Source organism: Cyanidioschyzon merolae, chromosome 4, assembly GCF_000091205.1.
Source record: "Cyanidioschyzon merolae strain 10D DNA, chromosome 4, complete genome".
Lineage (NCBI taxonomy): Eukaryota > Rhodophyta > Bangiophyceae > Cyanidiales > Cyanidiaceae > Cyanidioschyzon > Cyanidioschyzon merolae.
The window spans coordinates 235283-255042 of NC_010130.1; the positions used below are offsets into that span (position 1 = coordinate 235283).

At 52.6% G+C, this 19760-nt stretch overlaps 7 protein-coding genes across 7 annotated transcripts; 4 read left to right on the top strand and 3 right to left on the bottom strand.

Moving 5' to 3' along the window:
* Positions 1 to 1620: 1620 nt before the first annotated feature.
* Positions 1621 to 2736, bottom strand: CYME_CMD098C (hypothetical protein, conserved; the record flags this gene model as incomplete). The annotated part of the gene is made up of 1 exon (XM_005535401.1): positions 1621 to 2736. The coding sequence occupies one exon, from the start codon at positions 2734 to 2736 to the stop codon at positions 1621 to 1623; it is 1116 nt and encodes a 371-aa protein (XP_005535458.1).
* Positions 2737 to 5230: 2494 nt separating this feature from the next.
* On the top strand, positions 5231 to 6706 carry CYME_CMD099C (probable myo-inositol 2-dehydrogenase; the record flags this gene model as incomplete). Its single annotated transcript, XM_005535402.1, has 1 exon — positions 5231 to 6706. The coding sequence occupies one exon, from the start codon at positions 5231 to 5233 to the stop codon at positions 6704 to 6706; it is 1476 nt and encodes a 491-aa protein (XP_005535459.1).
* A 2284-nt stretch (positions 6707 to 8990) lies between these two features.
* Positions 8991 to 10136, top strand: CYME_CMD100C (similar to ATP-dependent proteinase BsgA; the record flags this gene model as incomplete). The annotated part of the gene is made up of 1 exon (XM_005535403.1): positions 8991 to 10136. One exon carries the CDS (start codon positions 8991 to 8993, stop codon positions 10134 to 10136), a length of 1146 nt encoding a protein of 381 aa, XP_005535460.1.
* A 111-nt stretch (positions 10137 to 10247) lies between these two features.
* Positions 10248 to 12161, bottom strand: CYME_CMD101C (unknown GTP-binding protein; the record flags this gene model as incomplete). The annotated part of the gene is made up of 1 exon (XM_005535404.1): positions 10248 to 12161. The coding sequence occupies one exon, from the start codon at positions 12159 to 12161 to the stop codon at positions 10248 to 10250; it is 1914 nt and encodes a 637-aa protein (XP_005535461.1).
* A 304-nt stretch (positions 12162 to 12465) lies between these two features.
* Positions 12466 to 13119, top strand: CYME_CMD102C (adaptor-related protein complex 3, sigma subunit; the record flags this gene model as incomplete). Its single annotated transcript, XM_005535405.1, has 1 exon — positions 12466 to 13119. The coding sequence occupies one exon, from the start codon at positions 12466 to 12468 to the stop codon at positions 13117 to 13119; it is 654 nt and encodes a 217-aa protein (XP_005535462.1).
* A 508-nt stretch (positions 13120 to 13627) lies between these two features.
* On the bottom strand, positions 13628 to 14164 carry CYME_CMD103C (hypothetical protein; the record flags this gene model as incomplete). The annotated part of the gene is made up of 1 exon (XM_005535406.1): positions 13628 to 14164. The coding sequence occupies one exon, from the start codon at positions 14162 to 14164 to the stop codon at positions 13628 to 13630; it is 537 nt and encodes a 178-aa protein (XP_005535463.1).
* Positions 14165 to 18156: 3992 nt separating this feature from the next.
* Positions 18157 to 19365, top strand: CYME_CMD104C (delta-aminolevulinic acid dehydratase; the record flags this gene model as incomplete). The annotated part of the gene is made up of 1 exon (XM_005535407.1): positions 18157 to 19365. One exon carries the CDS (start codon positions 18157 to 18159, stop codon positions 19363 to 19365), a length of 1209 nt encoding a protein of 402 aa, XP_005535464.1.
* Positions 19366 to 19760: the final 395 nt, after the last annotated feature.

Below are 19760 nucleotides of genomic sequence, written 5' to 3' on the forward strand. Positions count from 1 at the left end.
TGACGGTGCAACCGGTGGTATGGATTGGTGAGCTCGACTTCCTTTCCTGTCTGTCAGTCTGTCTGGCAACAGTTTGAAGCTCTTTATTGCTGTACTCAGCAGGTGCACGACCTAAAGTTGCGGTGGCATCGAGTCGACGAATGGAACCAGATGAGCTCAAGAGCCCGGGTCAGAGGGTACCGAGTAAAGCGATAAGCATACTTCTTTGGTGTATGCGATAATCCCAAAGCTTCGGAGCTGTGTTCTCATCGGAAATAGAGGTTGGTATGCAATTCCTGGCACGCATGCTATGCACCATAGATGCTGCTCGTTTCGGAAAGGCGAATTGGTAGCTCGCGACTCGCAATGTTCGTATTCCGGATCGATCCTCGGAAGCTGAACGTATTGCAAGCGCGAACACAGCCCGCTGGCAGGCTGTAAGATTCAGCGCGTACGCAGACGCTTCCAGGTTCCTCTTGGATCAGATTATCGTTTCGCTGGTGAAAATATGTTTGAATTATCCGACTACCTGCTGGTGTGCTCGTCGCGGCGCTGCGTGCGCCACTCCGAGATGCAACCCCCTCGCCGTGCCAGTGCCGGATCCGGGGCAAGATACACCACCCCGGCACCGATGACTTTCCCGCAGGCGTCGACCGAGAGGATGCATCTGGTTGTTGTCAGGATTTGGTCAACGGATGCCACGGACAGCAGAACAGTGAGCTGTACGCTATCTGCGAGGGGAGCAATTTTGCTTTCTGTCGTCTTGCTGTGTATTCTCAGCACAAGCTCAAAGTCATTTCGCGATGTCTACTTTGATGGACAGATTCGGCTCTTCAAAATTTGAAAAAAAATACCAGTATAATTCCCGAAGAGTCCACGGATCTGCGAGGAAAAAGGTTGCTCTACTGCTTGATGACGTGTCTGTACATGCGAAACCGCCGCTTGGCTCTCTCTGTCAGTATTAGCTCCGCAGCGCGCACCGCATCTCTGCTTTCGAAGGATGCGTCTCTTCATGGGCATCCAAGCTGAACCCAACAGGAGCATGCGATCGCGCATCGAAAACCGTCTGCCCGCAGTGCTTAGCGCTCCCCGCTACATCCCGACAATCTTTCACCGATTGAGGACAACAGTGTGAAAGAGTACGAACGTATCCTTTGCGGCACATACTTCCGCGTTGCGCAGTTCGTTTCCTCGATGCATCTAGAGGTCTACCGATTTTTCGGGCCGTTCGCCGAAGCTCGACATGTATCGATAAGGAGAGAGGCGCAACGACCGGTATTGTTCCAGCGTGTGAGCATTGCCGAACATTGATGACGTGATCGAGTCCATCACAGCTAGCATGACCGGTTCCGCCAGACATCAGGCGTCTCTTTTACAATTGAAACAGGTCACAGCATCCGCGACGTTGAACCACCACCGGGACCGATTCCAATACAGCGGACTTTGTTTTTCCCGTTTGACTCGTAATTGAGAGTAAGTAGCAGGGCGATTTCTATGCAAAGGCTGTGGTTCAACTTTTGCCAATTGCAGCCATTGTTCGCAGACCCTTGCAGTCCGCCAATACGCCACAAATTTTGTTGTTATGTTCAAATTCAACTCGTCCTAGTGTGCAAACATTTGCACATGCGCGAAGCATATCGACTAGGCCCGTTCGATATTACGCTCGGCGAAAAAGGCTGCACAATATCTGCTGAACACGCGGATCCGCTGCAAAACAGTTGAAAGATAATGCACCTCGATGTCGTTATGTGAGGCATTTTCCAGCCAGAGGGGCTCAGTTTTCATTTTGCAGCGTTCATAGAGCCCTCTTCCATGGCAAATTGAAACAACATTGTCCTGCATTCCATGAATAATGAGAACCGGAGCCTTGATGAGATGGATCCGATCAATCGATGGGAACATGTCCAGACAGGGAATCGTACAGCGAATGTCGGGGTACACCACGCGTAAACAGCTCATGAGTGGTGCAATGAGGACGACACCACCGATGGGAAATCTCGAAGCCAGCTCAACTGTTGGTCCTGATCCAACGGAGCGGCCAATGAGCAGGATTCGCTCGGGAGGCACGCCTAGATTGATAAGGTAACGATAACACGCGTACGTATCCTTATAGAAACGATATTCTGAGGGGCGAACACCAGCCGGTAACGAAAGACCGTATCCGGTGTAATCATAAGCAATCGCCTTACAGCCCAGAACCGTCGTCAATAGCTGCACATATGCTCCTGCAGAAGCAAGGTCCTCGGCATTGCCGTGCGAGTAGAGTATCGTGAAAAACTCCTCCGGATATCCCCTTCGTTCCCTCCTGGGTTGCGGCACTTGGTTTAAAATATCAAGAACGTGTCCAGCTTCCATTTCATCACGGGAATCTGCAGTCCCCCCGGAGGTACCCTGACCTCTTTCCAACGGGGTGTCTTGTAGCTTCTGCCCATGCGCAGCCCTGCTCGACAAATCAAGCAAGGCTGCGACCTCACGTGGATCAACTTTTGCCTCTTGACCGACGTGAGTAGACTTTCGAGGCCAGACTTTCCAAAACGGTCGACTGTAGCGACGCAACTCTTGCACAGGAGACGCCGAGGTTCGCTGCTCCGAGCGGTTGCGTGGGGTCGGCTTTCGAGCCACACCTCCGTCGTAGTAAATAACTGGAATGCGCGACCCACTTGCGGTCCATATCCAAAAAAGTTCGTTCTCCGACTCAACGGAATACTGCGGGGGGCGCGGAGGCTGAAAAACCATACGGGAATAAAGCAGCCCCATTTGTTCTCACGGAAGCAGCGAAACGAGCTGCCATAAGCTCCAAAAAGACGCTTTTCTTCCCAGAAAACGAGACTGTGGATTTCGCGGAGAGCGATACCTGCCTCGTCCGTTCTGAAGCAAACAGAACCAACTGTCAGTATCCAAGTTAGATTAATTTGCAACAGTTGTAGTATTTCAACTTAATTGGGTTCCGCTACCAGGTGCACGCCATCAAATGTTTCTTCGCGATTTTTAGCAGATGTGTCCAAACAGCGTCCACGTTCAGAAGTAAAAATCCAGGGAAACGTTATGGTGGTGAAAGTTGGGGCATCCCGTAAGCGCAGCGTCGCCGGCAGTCGGAAGAAAGGAAAAAACCTATTGGCCGACCATCGAACGATGAAGAGCAAATGACGAAGAAGAAAGAGAAGCTGGGAGATAGGCGAGAATATTTGTTTGCCCGACGAGACGATGTCCAGAATATTTTGGTACAGACGGCGCGAGTTCTAGCAATCCACGCAAAGCTGGGTTCAACCAGCGTCAATTCACGCAAAGGGTTCGTAAATAGAGACCTCAAAACCGCCATCCATGTTAGACGATGTTTGGTGCTGACGGCGAAACCCGAGGAGCTGAAGCGATCCTGCTTCGTAGGGCAGCCTTTCAGGCTCAACGCGTTCAGTGAGGAGCTGAAGCCGGTAGCTGTCAGCGGACCGAAAAAGGCTGGAAGGCGTCTGTGCGTGCGTAGATGTATGTACGCTTGTTGGTCGAAGAATGTGCTTCGTTTCGCTCACGATATATGTGCGCGCCTTGATTCTGCCTTGCGATTTTCCCAAGCTTCTTAGGCGTACAGCCTGCATATTCAAAGTGCAGTAATAAGGACCTACGGATTCAAACGCAAATTAAGTATTCTAGGTCGTCTTTTCGGAGTGGATCCGTCGGAGCTTCGCAGCTCGAGTTTGCTTCGTCACCAAGATAAAAATGATTCGCGACGCTCCCGAAAGCGGTTCCTAAAATGACCGATTCATCATTTAGTTTATTCGTACATTCCTCCACTTGTATCGTTTCCTTACGTGAAGCAAACTCATATTACATATTCGACAAGCTTTCGAGCTTGTTGTTTAAAGACAGCTCGTAGGCAGAGCACTTCGCGCTGCTGCATTGACGAGGTAAAAGTCAAGCAGTCGTCAATTAACAACATCTTCACGAGCTCATGCCGCGGGCTCAGCGAACATGTCACTTCAAATCATCGATTCCGTTCGAAAGACAAGTACGTTTCTCTGATTGATCATCGTTGATATAGGTTTACGCAGCTACAAGACACCTTTACCGAGCTACGCTCCCAGAGGCTCCTGTGCCCTCGGTTTGCACCCAAAAGGGTATCGGACTCGGAAATTAGTCATTGCTGTGATCGCTTCATGTCGAAGGTGCGTCTCTGCTTTGTACGACGAGAGCGTATACGGGTCGACATTTCTTGACTGGTTCTCCAGCTTGGTTTTCCTTCTGATCGTTTTCCGTCATGCACGATATCATGCTCCCCAAATCGTCTATAGAATGGTACTACGTACGCCCGCGTGTGCAGCGGACGGATGACTCACTGAGGCCATCGCCCACAACAAGCCCCCGATCGTAGGGCATGGCACAGCGCGGGGACGGAAGAGAGCGTTCAGGCGAGCCCTCGGTACCCGTCAAGGAAATATATCGAGCGATCCAGCGAACGTTCACGCGCTACAGCCCCGCCTTGGAGTGAGATGTGTTGTGGATACAGCGCAACCCCGGACCATTAAAATGCCTCACCACTGCCAGGGTCGTACCCAGGCTATATACAAAGAAGACGAAAATGGCATGCGACGCGTCTCTCATAACGTGCACCTGTGCGTCAAACGCAAATGAAAACAAGCAGAATCAGCGAAATCGCGACTTGAACCTCGGCACCAACATTCATCGACTGCTGACAACGGAACTGGAGGGACACGAGAGGCCGCCGTGCCCCCCGATGAAGGTATGGGAAAGAATATGGAAATGGTTGGAGGAAAAATCTCCTCAACGCTGGTGTAGATAGCGTCGGGAAGCATCCCAAACTTGATGATGCAAACGCGAGTTCGACAAGTAGACCTATCCACTTTTATTCAGGCAAGAATGCAAAAGCGCCCCCCGAAAAATGTGTGGTGGATCATGCGCTATCGCACCGCCTGCGCTCCTGATCCGCGCTGCAAGCCGCATCGCACCGCCGATCATTTCTTTATCAATTTTATGTGAGGCAGCGAGTTCAACTCTTGAATCGTTCACGAGACTCAAGTACCGCGCTGATTATAGAGCTGGACTGCTGCGCAGATCGGGATCCAAGGCTGAAACTTTACAGTCGGGCAACTTGAAAAATGCTCAGGGTGGCGCCTCGGTGCAGCCGGGCCGCGATCCACGCCAGCTTTCGAGCAGCGATCTGCTCAGCCTCGCAAGCAAGGAACAGGCAGCTCGCCAGTCAAAAGTTGGAAAAGGACCTGAGGAGCGCATTTATGAGGTGATGCTTCGGCAGGAGCTAGAGTCTTTTGTTCGTTTGACCGCTTCAGCGCTTCGTCTAGAGGATGAGGAGCTGGTTGAGGTTGATTCTGAGGACTCTTCAGAACAAGAGACGGCTCTGAGCAAAGACGCTGCCGAGCCTGCGCATAGCCGTGTCCTTGTAGGAACGTTGAGCGAGAGCGTGCTGCCCCCGGTGGCTGGCACGGCTTCTGCACAGAGTGCGGCCTCGGCCTACAATGCCTCGCGGCTGCGAGTCGGGATCATCGGATGTGGGCGTATCGGCCAGGTTCATGCGAATAACTTGGCGAACCGCGTGCCGAACGCTGCGCTTGTAGCTGTGAGTGATGCCATTGAGGATGCTGCCCGACGGATTGCGGCGCGTTTCCACGTCCCCATCTGGTACACGAATGCGGAGGACTTGGTGCATGACCCTAGAGTGGACGCCGTGGTCATCTGTTCGCCGACGGACACCCACGCACCGCTTATGAAGGAGTGCGCGCGCTATGGGAAGCACGTTTTCTGCGAGAAGCCGATTGCACTCGGCCTTGATGTGATCGATGATGCGCTGGCAACACTGGACGCTGCGAATGCGGACGTCAAAGAGCTGCGACTTCAAGCAAAACGCCCGAGCCTGTTCGTCAGCGGCGAGACTGGACTTGACAATCTAAGCCTGGCACAATTCGAGCATGATCGCCGGCTGCGTCGACTGCAACGCTCAGGCATCCAGCTGATGGTTGCCTTTCAGCGCAGATACGATCAAAACTTCCAACGTGCGCGCCTTGCCCATGACTCCGGGTTTCTCGGGAGGCCACTCAAGCTACACCTTGTGTCGAGGGATCCTGCGCCGCCACCGCTCGCCTATCTCAAAGTCTCTGGCGGCATCTGGCTCGACCAGGCGATCCACGACTTCGATATGGCTCGATTTCTGCTTAAGTCAGAGCCCGTCGAAGTGTTTGCCATGGGCCTTTGCTGCGAACCGAGTATAGCGGAAATCGGGGACTGCGATCACGTCATGACTCAGGTGCGCTTCGCAAACGACGCAATTTGCGTCATCGACAATTCGCGATCGACTCCGCATCAGGCGTATGACCAGCGCGCGGAGCTCTTTGGAACCGAGGGCTGCATCACCGTCGGCAACGAGTATCCCAACACTGCTGAGTATATGGATGTGATTGGACAGCACCGGGACAAACCGTTGAACTTTTTCATGGAACGTTACGCGGAGGCTTATCTGCAGGAGATGCTTGCCTGGGTGCAGCACCTGGTAGAGATTCGGGCAGGCGGCGCCCGCACAGCCGAAGCGGGAACGGATGCGGGTACGCCTGCTTTGCCGTTGCCGTCGGACTTCGACGGCCGCATCGCCGTGGTTATGGCCATGGCCGCTAGACGTTCCTTCGAACTCAAAAGACCGGTACGCATCACGGAAATTGACCCGAGCCTGGAGCCGATCATCGAAGCAGCTCGCACGCGTGCTGTTTAAGAATCGCTACCTTCATGTACGCTGGCATGCGTCGTCGATTGCTTGACAGCGTCGGAGCAGAGCAGCCTCGGGGAGCTGCTCTCTGAAACCGATTCATTGTCGCCGGTTTATCCATTTTCTCTGCAGCACTGCGTGGTGAAATTTCTCTGTCCGCACAGCAGTCGTTTGCAAGTATCGTTTGGGGAGGGGGCCATTTCAGTGCGAGCGTGCAGTGCACTGGCCAGGATTTGCCTCTACTGCTCGCACACGAAGGACGACGTGCGTCGGGGTAGATGCTTGGCACCGGTCCACGTAGCGGCCGCGGACGTTGCGCTCGACTGGGTGTCGTACCAGGGCACCCCGTGTACCACCAAAAGAACTGGTTTGGGGGCTGGGAATAATGATGTATGCTCCTCATAGCTGTAAGTGCCAGAATCTTTTGATTGATGAAGTGATAGAACGCCAGACGATGGCGATCTGTGGCGAGCAACAGGATTCTTGCCAGAGGCGTGCAATATACCTCAATGGACTTTGTTCGTTCCGAATGGATAGATTTTCGTCCTAACATCAAGCGGTTAGTAAACGAAAACGAGCGTATGATTATCGTCAAAACGGCAACTCCAATCGTTTGGAGGAAATGGCTGCATGGTCTTCAGTGAACTCACAAACTCTGTATGTTGGCGGACTGTTTTGGAAGTATGGTACCGCACGGGGACGCCAACAGGCGATCCACACGTGCACCTGCGCTCAGGAATGAAAGGCGATCATCTGGCATCGACGCTGATGGGGTCCTCCTGCCATAAGCGTGTCGAGAAGGAGATGCCAAGCCGATCGCACGGTATCGGCTGCTGCTGGCTGAAACGCCAGCGTGTCTGCTTAGAGGCGGTTGCTTCAGCGCCATGCATTTGTCGTGGATGCTCACGAACTGGCTATTGGATTTTAGTTGTGCATGTCCCATGATTCTGACCGGAATTCTGTGGACATAGGTCTGTTGTCGATAACCAGGAAGAAAGCAGATTCCTTTTTTCTACGGTGCCGGGTATGAGAATCTGAAGGAAATCCAGTCGACGCACGACCGCTGTCGTCTGCGAGATATATGGGCGATATGCTTTGTGCTATAGAGTCAGATCCGTCAATCTAACAGGAATCCGCTAAATGCACGACTGCTGTCGGTAACCTGAGGGGTGCATGGTGATCTTTTCCAGAATCGGCTACCTCGACTGACCTTTGGAAAGGCTGCTCGTCGTGGATGCTGATTAGATCCATCTAGAATCCGCTCATATGTTGGAGCTACAGTGGGCATTTGCTGCGATGCTGGATCCACCTTTGAGGCAGTCGTCGCATTGAGAGAGAACGGCTTTGCTGTGCCAAATGGACGTCAATTCGAGGCTCGAGGGAGTGGATGATGCCAACCCGCATCCGTGGAGAGTCCCCTTCGGAAGAGGATTGTGAAAGCTCCACGACGGACATGTATACGCATGCATTCTAAGGCACGCTCCCGTCGGCGAAGAGTAACCCGATGCGCCCACGCGCAGTCAGTGCGTGGATCGAACGCTCTGGGCCGCAGTGTATGCGGTCACCAGGACGGCTCCGCTGCTAACGTTCCGGCCAGTGAGCGCGGAAAATGGCAGTTTCTGGCGCACCAAATCCCTAGCTGCACTCCTCGTTTCAGTGAATGCTGCCTCCGAAAATCCTGATAGGGAACAGACTGCAAGTATCAATATAAGAGAACTCGACAAGGCCAGATATTGAATCCATTCCCGCACAGAGGTCATGCACCTCCAGTGCGTATTTTACCACACGAAAGCGTTATCGTGCAGCCCCACGACAGCGTTAGCGATGTGACGATCTGCATATCGCAGCCTCAGTTCTAAAACAACGCAGCCCTCGGTCTCGAAGAACGTGGCATACCGCTGCTCATGGTTAAATCATCTCCGGGGCGTGCGTTTCCGCCCATACTTTTCACGCGTTTCCGCGTTTCGTAGCATATCAATGCGAGTTTTTCACATCGGCCGCTCCCGTCCCACAAACTGTCAGAGTCCTGCAGAATTCAGAAGTCTAAAGCTTATATCTTGTTCCCAATAATTGCACGAGCAAAAGAAACTGTCCTATCCAGCTCAAGAAAACGCATATTTCGGGCGTTTCAGCCGCACTGCCTTCAGCGCTGCTCGCAAGTGCATCATGTGGCGTTTCGGGCGGACGGCGATTTTCGCCGGCGCGGGCATGTGCGCGTCCGGCTGAACGCGTCCTCAAGAGCGGTACGAAGCAGCGTTCGAGTTCGTTGCAACGCAGTGAAACTTCCAGCATGTTCCTTATAGCAAGCTGGAACTGCAATTCTGTAACGAATGCTTTCCACCAGAAACTGGTGGTCCGATACAGTTCAGAATTAAGTCGCAGAAACCCACGAAAAGGAGCGTGTGGTGATTTCTGGGGCACAACTGAGCTTTCGAGGCGGTTGCCACAGGTTGACCGCCCGACCACGAGATTTGCTACCAGCAAGCAAACTCGCCGGAGAAACCGTTCAGAACTTGTACGCTCTTCAGCACGTGGAGGCTCCGGCTCTAATGACCCTGAGGAAAAAGACGCAACCCCGGAACCAGGATCTTTCTTTGAAGAGGATTCAACGGCTATTGAGTACTTCAGCCCAAGTGAAAAGAGGGACACAGAGGTTCCGGTTTCGGGAAAGCTCGCTGAACTGCCTCTGTTTCCACTGCCCCTTGTTCTGAGTCCTGGACAGCCCATTCCCCTGCATATTTTCGAAATGAGATATCGTCAGATGTTTCAGCGAATTCGGGAAGGAGATGGCCGTTTCGGTATTGTGATGTATGACAAGGACCGGAACGCACACGCTGCTGTCGGCACCATGGCCGAAATAAATGTATACGAACCCCTTGCGGACGGTCGAATCATGACAAGCAGTATCGGACGCGAGCGCTTCAGAGTGCTCAAGTACACGAAGGACTCTCCGTACCTAGTTGCGCTTGTGGAATACTTTGACGACGAAGTGTGCATCGAGAGCGTGGAGCAAATATTAGCGGCCCTGAAAGAGCCGCTACCGCAGAGCGGCGATCAGGAAACGAGCAGGATTTCCAAGCAAAGCTTGACGCTACTGGAGAGACGCGTTTGGTCGGCGCTCGGTGACGTGTTGCGGCTGTCAAATAAGCTGTACAACAGGGTGGTGAGTTTGAGTAAGCTCGTGGTGGATAATAGCCCTGAGACGGTGCTGAGCATTCCCGAGGGGCATTTGGATCCGGAGCAGAATTTCCATCGGCAGAAGCTATTTAGTTTTGCCGTAAGCAGTATACTCGACATGCCTGTGCGGCAGCAGCAGTTGCTACTGCAAACGCGCAGTACCGCAAAAAGGCTGTTGAAGCAGGCGCAATTACTCGAGGGAGCTCGACAGTACCTTGCTGCTCAAGTCACGATTAAGAAAGCCCTTGGAGAGTCGTAGTTTCGTTCATTTTGCACCCGCCAACAAGCGCATCCTGTCATCAAGTCCAACATCGTGCGAGCATCGCTCTGTGACGTTCACAAAAGGCCATTCATTGGCTCATTTTTTCAATCATGATCTCGCTGGTACCGCAGACTCTTTTGTGCCTTGCACCTTCGTTTTCGCGGCTTCTTGCCTAGATTTCCGTGGAGCTCGAACGTTGTCAGTTTGTGGCCGAATCGAGCCAGCACGGAGGACAGTGGCAACACGAGATACAGTCGGATCGTAGCGGATAGGGTCCGTTGACGTCAGTCGATCCTGACGGCTGTCTGTTCCAAATGGATTCGGATGCAGGTAATGAAAAGAGAACTGAACCGGTTGCCTTTGAGTGGGCACGTACGCCCCCTGTAGGCGTGCAAACTGGAGTCGCTCTGTTGCCACTTCGCGCATAGCATCGACAAGTGCTCGACGCTCAATCTCATGACGCCACGGAAGCGCACCGGCATTGGATGAGGCGTTTCCGCCGCGTGGCGCATCGCGGCATTTGAGTAAGTCAGCCTGTTCGATAAAGTACTTCTCATTCTCCCGAATCTGCCTTTCTACGTCCTTCTCTACCCTATTCGTTACCTGGATCCGAGTCAATGCCAGCTTGAACCTATCGAACGCGACCTCCCGGAGCTTCAGCAGCTGTTTCGCATATATGGTACGTAGGTCATTCAAAATGGAGGAGCGGAGTTCGTTTCGCTTCCTGATGAATGTCTTGGTATGACGGAACGCTGCAGCATCACGATCGTACTCTTCGAGCGCATTCTGAAGCAGACCATCAGCCTCGGTGCCAAAATTCTCGATTATTCGACCATCTTCTGCACGTGATTTCCAGGAGCGTGCACTATCCAGATACTGGGAAAATATGAAACTGCAGATCTCATCACACCTATACGAAGCTTCGAGCTCAGAGCTTCCTTCGACTTCAAGTCCACCATCAGTCTCTCCAACGCTGCGATCTTTCCGGAATTGGCTCAGTGCCTTGAAGACGTTTTCAATGTGCAATTCCAATTCTGACAGCGGCACCGGACAAGAATACCTTGCAATGCTCTCGCCAGAACGATTGTCCCTCTGGAAAAAATATCCATCTGCTGTCGGGTCCAGAAAACGACGCTGCAGCTCTCCAACGCGCCGCATGAAATCAATCTTCCGCAGTAAAGCGCTTGGCAGAAACGCATATTCTGTTTGGTAGAACTCACTGAATCTCGAATTTCCTAAACGAGAGGGTTTCGTCATTCTGGACCACAGCGCGTTGAGATCCTCCTGAAAAGCCGCAGCAACTTCGTCCCGGGAAACTTCTTCATCCTCGAAGTCGCGCACGATGACCAAAAGCATGCGCTTTCGTGACGGATGCGGCATCGGACCCATCCCATGAAGCATGCCGGACGCGCAAAGACGGAGATAGGTCTCAAGGGCGCTGCCCAGACCACGCAGGCCAGATGCCGTTGACCTGGACAAGCTGTGATACTGCACGTTGAAAACGAGCACGTCGGCCATGGCTACGCCAAGCTCCACAGCTGTAGCCCCGTCATGTACAGCCCCCGACAGACCCTGCCTACGGACTTGCAGGACGGAGCCCGCCCCCAAGGTGCTTGTAGACAAACCGTCCACATCCAAAACCAGTAGCTCTTGAGGTGGCTGGGCGAGAATAAGGGAGCGTGCGAGCGGCTCCGCTCGGCTCAGGCGCACGGTGCCACCTTTGGACGCACGCACTTCAGGCGCATCTTGCTCACCGCGGCCAACTGGCGGCGATGCACGAGCGCCTCCTGGGGCTCCGCGGCCGCCTGAAGGTGAAGGCCCATTAAATCGATCGGACACGCCTTTGCTTTCCGGAAAAGTCGTGCCAAAAACTTCGTTCAGAAACGTGGTCTTGCCTGAGCCCTCGACACCAACAGCCGCCACTGTAGAGTAGGACTCGTCTGAGAGTTCATTCTCCTTGATGAGCGCTTCGATGACATTCTTATGTAAGCCGCTGGAGTTGTAAAGCTCCCAAACTCCCATGGTTCTACCTTTCAGAACCAGTGTACTGCGAAGTATGGAGACAAAGTCATCCACTGCATTCCGAGTTCGACGGCGGTGCGCCGCTGAGTGGCGGCGCAGGTTTGCTCGAGGAACGCGTACGAGCACCTATCCATCCTTGTTCTGAATAGTATAGTTTCGAAATCTCTCGTAGTTTGCCGTGGCCGGAAAGGCTGCGCAACCTGATTCAGAAGCTGGCTCCTGAATACTATCAACAACATATGGACTGTTTCTCAGGGGCAACCGCAGTTCCAGTCAACTTGTACCGCTTCAGTACGCATGAAAAATGATTCTCGGAGTGTTGGTGTTTAATAGCCACGGCAAGTCCAGACTGGTTCGTTGGTACGATACTCGTCTGCAGAACCTCCCATTGAGTCAAAAACGCTTTATCGTTTGGAAGTGCTACCGTGCTGCTAGCACGCGAAATGCGGGCTCCAGCAACTTTTTGTTCAGCACGGACAGCGAGATCAGTGAGATTTTGGCCTTTCCCCTGAAAAGTGTCGAGCCTGCTGGTTTGGGGCGCACGTCTGGTGGAAACTCAGACGCGGCAAGTGTCGGACACGATCGCCCACGAAGAGACGCTTCGGACCGGCCTGAAACACGGCTCTATGGACGAGACCTCAGAGTCGTATTTCGCCACTATGCCACACTTTTCTTCGTCTTTATCGTGGACGAAAATGAGAACGAGCTCGGGATTCTTGACCTGATCCAGGTATTCGTTGAAACATTGGACAGATACTTCGGTAACGTCTGCGAACTCGACATTGTGTTCCATCATGAGAAAGTAAACTACGTCCTTGATGAATTAATCAGCGGTGGACTCGTGCTTGAAACGAACCAAGCCGATATCCTATCGGCGCTTCATGGAATATCCGAAGCGATAACAGCGGAGAACACGGGACAAGGGCTGACGAGTCTCGCTAGGAAAATGCGTCGATAGCAGGTGAAACACGCTTGAGGCACATGAGCGAACGTAGCGACCAGCATTGCCGAGCACTTTGTAAAGCAATAACTGCTCTTTTTAGGGGTCCTACGGCAATTTAATGCATGCTCTCCAGAATACATCCAAATCGACCTCTCGACCAGGCCGGACAGCATATGCCTCGGGACATAAGTTTTGCATAAAACACATGCTCGATAGGTTGCTACACATCTAGATGATTCGAAGCGAATCATGTTCCGCTAAAAAAACATGCATGAAGCGTCAGTAAAAGATTTCTCCGAACAACACAAAGCATGCATTCCACGTGCATGAAGAGGACCAATGGATGCTGAGGATTTCCGAGCTACGCCAAAATCCAGAATCATGTACGGAAAACCTTTGTTCCATATGACAAGCAGCAACTGAATCGTGTGCTGATGAAAGTGCGCTCTCCCTGCGTCCGTTCGCTGACGCGTTCATTGCAAGGCTGATGCTTCACCAAGAGTGTCGCTCTGGCAGGGGTTCTCTAAAATCCAAGTGCACGCACCCACTCGCGAACAGGGAAGAGAAAGTCGCCCTCGACCACGAGCCTTGGTCCCGGGCGGACGGTCACTTTCCGACCACCGCATACGCGTTCCATGTCAACAGCTAGGAGATCCACGCGCCCACGTACTCGCTTCAGTACTGTGTACACTTTGTTATGACCACGAAAGTCTCTATAAACTGGAATATTGTTGCCCTTTTCAGTTCGATAAACTATAAAAGGGAGCTTTGAGGGCCTGCCCAACGACGCTCCTGTATTGATAGGGCGCCCCTCTGCTGTAGATGCCAGCTCTACAGGAAAGGTTAGTCCCGTCGGTGGTGTCCATCTTATTCGTGCTCTCCCTTTCACTGCTTGCAAGAGATCAAGGCCTTTTTGTTCTTTTTCTAAAAGCCTTTCTCCAGGAGCCTGACAGAATGCACGAAGCCCGTTGGAAGCGAGAAGGTTCAGCGATTTCGAGCTTCGTTGAAGCAGCTGCAGTGCTCCCGTTGTGTTTCGTGAGAGCTGTTTGACGCTCTGCATATACAAGACCCAAACGTCCAGGAAATATACTTAGGAAACTCACGGAGGTATACTGCGTTATCAGCGATGCAACCAGAAGCAAAAACTAGTGGAAAAAGCGAAGACTATAAGTGCTGCGGTCTTAATCAAGCTTACGAACTCGCCGTTATAATCTCAGGTCTGTAATGGGCAATCGCGATGACCCAAGCGCTGTTGTTTGCCATATCCACTCAAATGTTGGCCTTGGTAGTCCTTGGCCACGAAGAGTGCCCTTTTCCTTGTGTGGAGAGGGTGCTTAAACTCTAGCCCATCTTCAACCGGTATGGAGCATATATCAGTCCAGTTTAGCTGCTCCCTTTCCAGAACAAAATGGAAGTGGACCGCATACTCGGGTACAGACAAAAATGGAAACGTTCCTACTATGCTAAAGGGCAGCCTTTGGAACATTGTTCTGCATCTGTTTCTCTACCTCTATATCCTCTCCGCTCATAAATAAGACAAGAAATCTTTTCCCCAAGCTCCTTTTCAGCAGTAAAACGATATTGATAGCAGCGTTCAAGTTCAGATTTCGCCATTTCCATCAGATGTCGTTGCATTCCATGCACAGGTGGGAGTTGCGAGCTATGCTTTGCTTGCCATTCGCATCTACATTTTTCGCTGCCTCTGTGTCCACTTCGCAGCGCTGGGAATATTCCATGTTGAGTGATCTGGTATATCCACCACACTTCCTCCTGCGAGCGCCGCCCTGTGGCGCGTGAATGCTCGCGCCATCGTTCAGTAGGTCCACCTGATGGTTCCAGAAGACTTCGCTCGATACCATCATCCTTCTGCGAGCTCGCTGCGGCTCTTCGATCATACGTCTATTATCAAGCCTGGGTGTTCCCTCTGTCTCTGGTACATTCACGGATAACACCGTGTTTCTCAAATGCTCTTCGGTTCGGAAAATAGCATAGAACAGAGAATGGGACATCTCACACAAAACTACTTATTCTGTTTCGATTACACCGATCGATAACGTCTTTTGAGCTTCGAAGAACAGATTCAGTGAAGCAAATACAGGTATCGATGACTCAGATCGTCCTCGGCACGAGCCAGTGATCGATGCCCTTGGCGACGCGCCTGAGGCCGACAGGCTCCTCGGAGCTCTTCCCGGAAAAGCCCTTGACACTGGAAAATGGCGGCTTTGCGAAGAGGCATATAGAAAAGAGACGAACAAGGTCCAAACAATAAATACATATTGCTTGTTTATCGATGGATACACACACTCAAGCACAGCAGGTTTGCCGGGCGAACAACAGTATTACTGCAACAAAAGAATCCGGGAACGTTCCGAAAAAATGTGCGTACCGCTCAAAGAGAGCTCGCTCATTCTCCGGCGGGACGCCTTCCTGCACGGAGCTCGCCGCCTGGGCTTTCTCTCGAACGAAAAGCACCGCACATCGCTAGTCTACGATACAGCGGTCGTTGCGGGATCCCTTGGAATGCACTTTTTCCCCGCCGGAACACAGAGGCCGCGTACGAGAATACGCGATCCTTCACAATGTGCCCGGCACGGCGCTTAGCTCGTACTTAAGACGGTGTACCTCGAGTGCATCGGGGACCTCGAAAAAAGCATTTCGTAGTGGCACAGTCGGCACTGATGGCCATTTCTCTCCCCAGCTCCTCGCGTACACACATACACGACGCGCCACAGCCGATGCCCAGATATGCAGTTTGGCCGATGCCAAGGGCGTCGCTCGCTTCGTGTCTCATATCCGCCAGGCCTCCAAGAAGGAGCACGTGGGCGAAAAATATGCATGGTCACGCTGGACCTAGCCGGCATTCACCTACAGGGTCGCGTGATGGAATCGATAATGCAGAGACGAACGGGAGAGGACACAGTCACTAGGCTGTACCGCACGACAGAGCTCTTCATGACCGGCGCTTCGTCGAAGCCCATCTGCTCAGAGGATAGACAGAAAGAGATCGACCTCTGAAGAATACTCCTGGAAGGCGGAGAAGCCAGGGAGCAGATCGACCTGCCGCCAATGAGCAGCTTGCCCTCAGAAGCGATGCTACTTCTGCATTCGGCGTGGGGCTCAGAGCCCCTAGAGGGACCAGACCCTCGGCTTTTCCACGGGCACCGTGCTGACGCTCACATCAGCCCCGCGATGCGCGCCTGTCTCGCTTCGTTGTGGAGTGGGTGTCTCTGCGACAGATGCGAAAATGCGACTGATGGAGGACTGAAGCACCAACGAAGAGGAGGGGTTGATCGACGACATGGAGTTCATAAAGCGAAGTAGGCGCCATTCCTCCAAAGATTGAAACAATGCACGAACCGCTGGAGGAAGAAAAGCGAAAGGATTGTAAGAATGCTTCGAAAGAAATGCAAAACATGAGGAGCAGAAGTTTCTCACAACGACGAGTGGACCTATTGGCTTCTATCAGGGCCGATGGTATAGGTATTTCGATCGCCATCAACAGCAAGCTTCCGGGACGCTTCACGAGCCCCTCTGAGCTCGAACACACCCCATGCACAGAAATGGACTACGCGTAGGAACAAAACGCAACACAGATGCGCGGCCACGCGAAGTTGCTCCGCAATACGACACCCGTCAGCCCGGACCCAGGAAGAGCAAACCCATACACCTGCGCTCCTATGAGACCTAACGAGAGGTCAGACACGCAGGTGGCAACCGACGCTAATTGGAAGGCTTAAGATCCGAAGTATCCGACTCTAACCTGAAGGCGTAGGCTCTAGGCGCACGTACATCATGTTCTTCTCAGCGGAACCGAGCAAATGAAGGAATGGTCCGATAAGCGAGCCAGCGAAACTGATTCTAGTTACGGAAGCGTTCGCAGCATTGCGTCGAGCTCGTGGGATCTATAGGAACGATGGTCACCAGAAGGTAAGGTTCGTCGATGTCCATCACGGTCATTGGCTCGTGTTGTGGAGTATGTTGGCAGCAGACGGGGAGCGTGCCTCGAAGCGGACGGTGAGTTATCGAATGGAACGCTTTGCTCTTGCTCCTGCAGCAGTCATGGTGGTTTTCTAGGGAATCGCTTAGCAGAGGTCCGTGATCGTCGGGAGCGTCACAGCGTGCGGCAACAGGGCAGAGAGTCGGGGCAGGCCATGTATACCCTCCAAGGCCGTTTGCCGAGCGATGCAACATGAGTTCACGAGCCGCAGCGTGACGCTCGAGAAGGACGTGTGGCGGACATAAGGGAACACCTGACCGCAACCTAACATCACTGCCGCGCCGGGAGCACCGACGCTGTACACAAAGAATACGAATGCGGCGAGCAAAGCGTGGATTAGAAACTTCAACTATGCTTCGGATGCCAAGAAAGCATCGGGAGGCGGCGAGATCAAGGTGTGAACGCTACCGTGAGCATCGTTTGACTGCTGACAAAGGGGCCGGACAAAATGAGACTCCGGCGTTCTCATGGGTAACGTTGGGAGCTGGAAAGCAAGCAGCACTACAAAAGCCCGGAAAGGCTTGTGTTAATAATAGTTAGGAGAGAGCCAGATTGTAGGTGATATATTCGGTTAGTTAAATAACTCCATTCCATTTTATTCTGACATTGTGCTACTGAAAAACCGACGTCTTCCATAAGATTAAGAAATGTGTCAACTGGGAACCAGAATCCAGAATTTCGGCGAACAATGTACCAAAATAGATTATATTGTTCTCTACGGACATTTCCGTCCGTGCGCATGAAAGCCGCCATCGCGGGCTCCCGATGAGGCCAGCGAGATCTCTGCAGCAGCGTACCAGCGCCAGGAGACAAATCGCGCTCCAATCGATCATTGTGGTAAGTTGCTCACGACTCTCGGCGGCGTTAGTCATAGACTGTTCTCCGAGAAGGTTGCCGTCGAAACAACTTTTTGGTTTTAGACCTGTTACAAGCCGCTGTTGGAGACAGCAGCGGACTGTAAAAACGGGGCCAGACAAGTGGCCGACTTGGCAAAAGGACACGCAAGTTTCACTTCAAGCACTGCTACCTAGTACTCATCCGCTGTGTTGGCCAAAATGTTTGTGGCAAAGGTTCCGCTTAGCATTCGAGGACAGCCGAGTTTGAATGCCATAAAGCCGTCTGCGACCGCGCCCAAGCGCCGGAAGCTTTCGTTGTTTGCAGTTGCGGCTCCTCGTCGCTCGAGCGAACAGGCTTCTACTTCAGCAAACTCGCCTCTGCTTCCGAGAAACGATAAGGGGGAACCGTGGGTGGTACAGAGATCACGTCCTCGCCGGAATCGCAAGACAAATGCGGTTAGAGAAATGGTGCGTGAGAACGTCGTATCACCGGGGAACCTTGTGTATCCTGTCTTCATTCATGACGAAGACCACGATGAAGATATCGACGTGATGCCTGGATGCAAGCGCCTGAGCATCCAGAGTCTGCTGAAACACGCAGCGCAGGCTCTGGATTTAGGAATTGGCCACATCATTCTCTTCCCCAAAATCGAAGAGCATCTGAAAAGCAACACCGCGGATGAATGCTACAACCCGAAAGGTCTTGTTCCCAGCGCAATTAAGGCGCTCAAAGAGAAGTTCGGCTCTCGAATCACTGTCTGGACGGACATCGCTCTGGACCCATACTCTGATCAGGGCCATGATGGCATTGTAAGCAACGATAGTTTAGGAGACGGCGGCTGTGCCAGAATCTTGAACGATGAGACTGTCGAGCAACTCTGCCGTCAGGCGCTCTGCCACGCACGGGCTGGAGCCGATATCGTTGCACCCTCGGATATGATGGATGGCCGCGTCGGGGCAATTCGTGACGCCCTTGATGAAGAGGGGTTCACGGATGTCTCGATCGTTTCCTACGCTGCGAAGTACGCCTCCTCATTTTATGGACCTTTCCGAGGTGCGCTTGATTCTGCTCCACGGGAAACAAGTCGGGCACCGCGGGATAAAAAGACATACCAAATGGATCCGGGAAACGCGAGGGAAGCGCTTCGTGAAGCAGCGGCTGACCTCGAGGAAGGGGCAGACATGCTTCTCGTGAAGCCTGGAGTTCCCTATCTCGATATCATTCACCTTCTTTACGATGCCTTCCCTGTTCCCATCGCCGCCTATCACGTCAGCGGTGAATATGCCATGATCAAAGCAGCAGCACAACGGGGATGGATAGACGAGAAGCAGGTCGTTTTGGAAACCTTGTTAAGTTTGAAAAGAGCAGGTGCTACCTCTATTCTCACGTACTACGCACTAGAGGCAGCTAAATGGATGCAGGAATAACAAAACGAGCGCGTGCTGAGAGAGCCCGTCTCTGCGGAGAATTGCAATGGTTGATGGATGTCTTTTGCGCTCGGCACTGCCTCAGATCCGTTGCATTATCGAGCTGCTAAATCTTTGTTCACAGCTCCTGCTCTGAATTTGTTGCGAAGACCGATATAACAATGCTAGGCCAATTGCTGCGGCGAACAGAAAGAATATGAACATGATCAGCGATCGTAAAGCGATGCGACGCATTTTGCACTTTTTGTTCCACGCTTCGCGCCGTCAACATCCAACAGGGCGCTGGCACTTATGTCCGTCTTCGACTGACAGCAGATCTGGCAAAAAAGGGATGCTGGCGTATGAGAATCCGAAGATAGGAAGACGACAAGGAAGCTGTTGTAGAGAGAACCCTC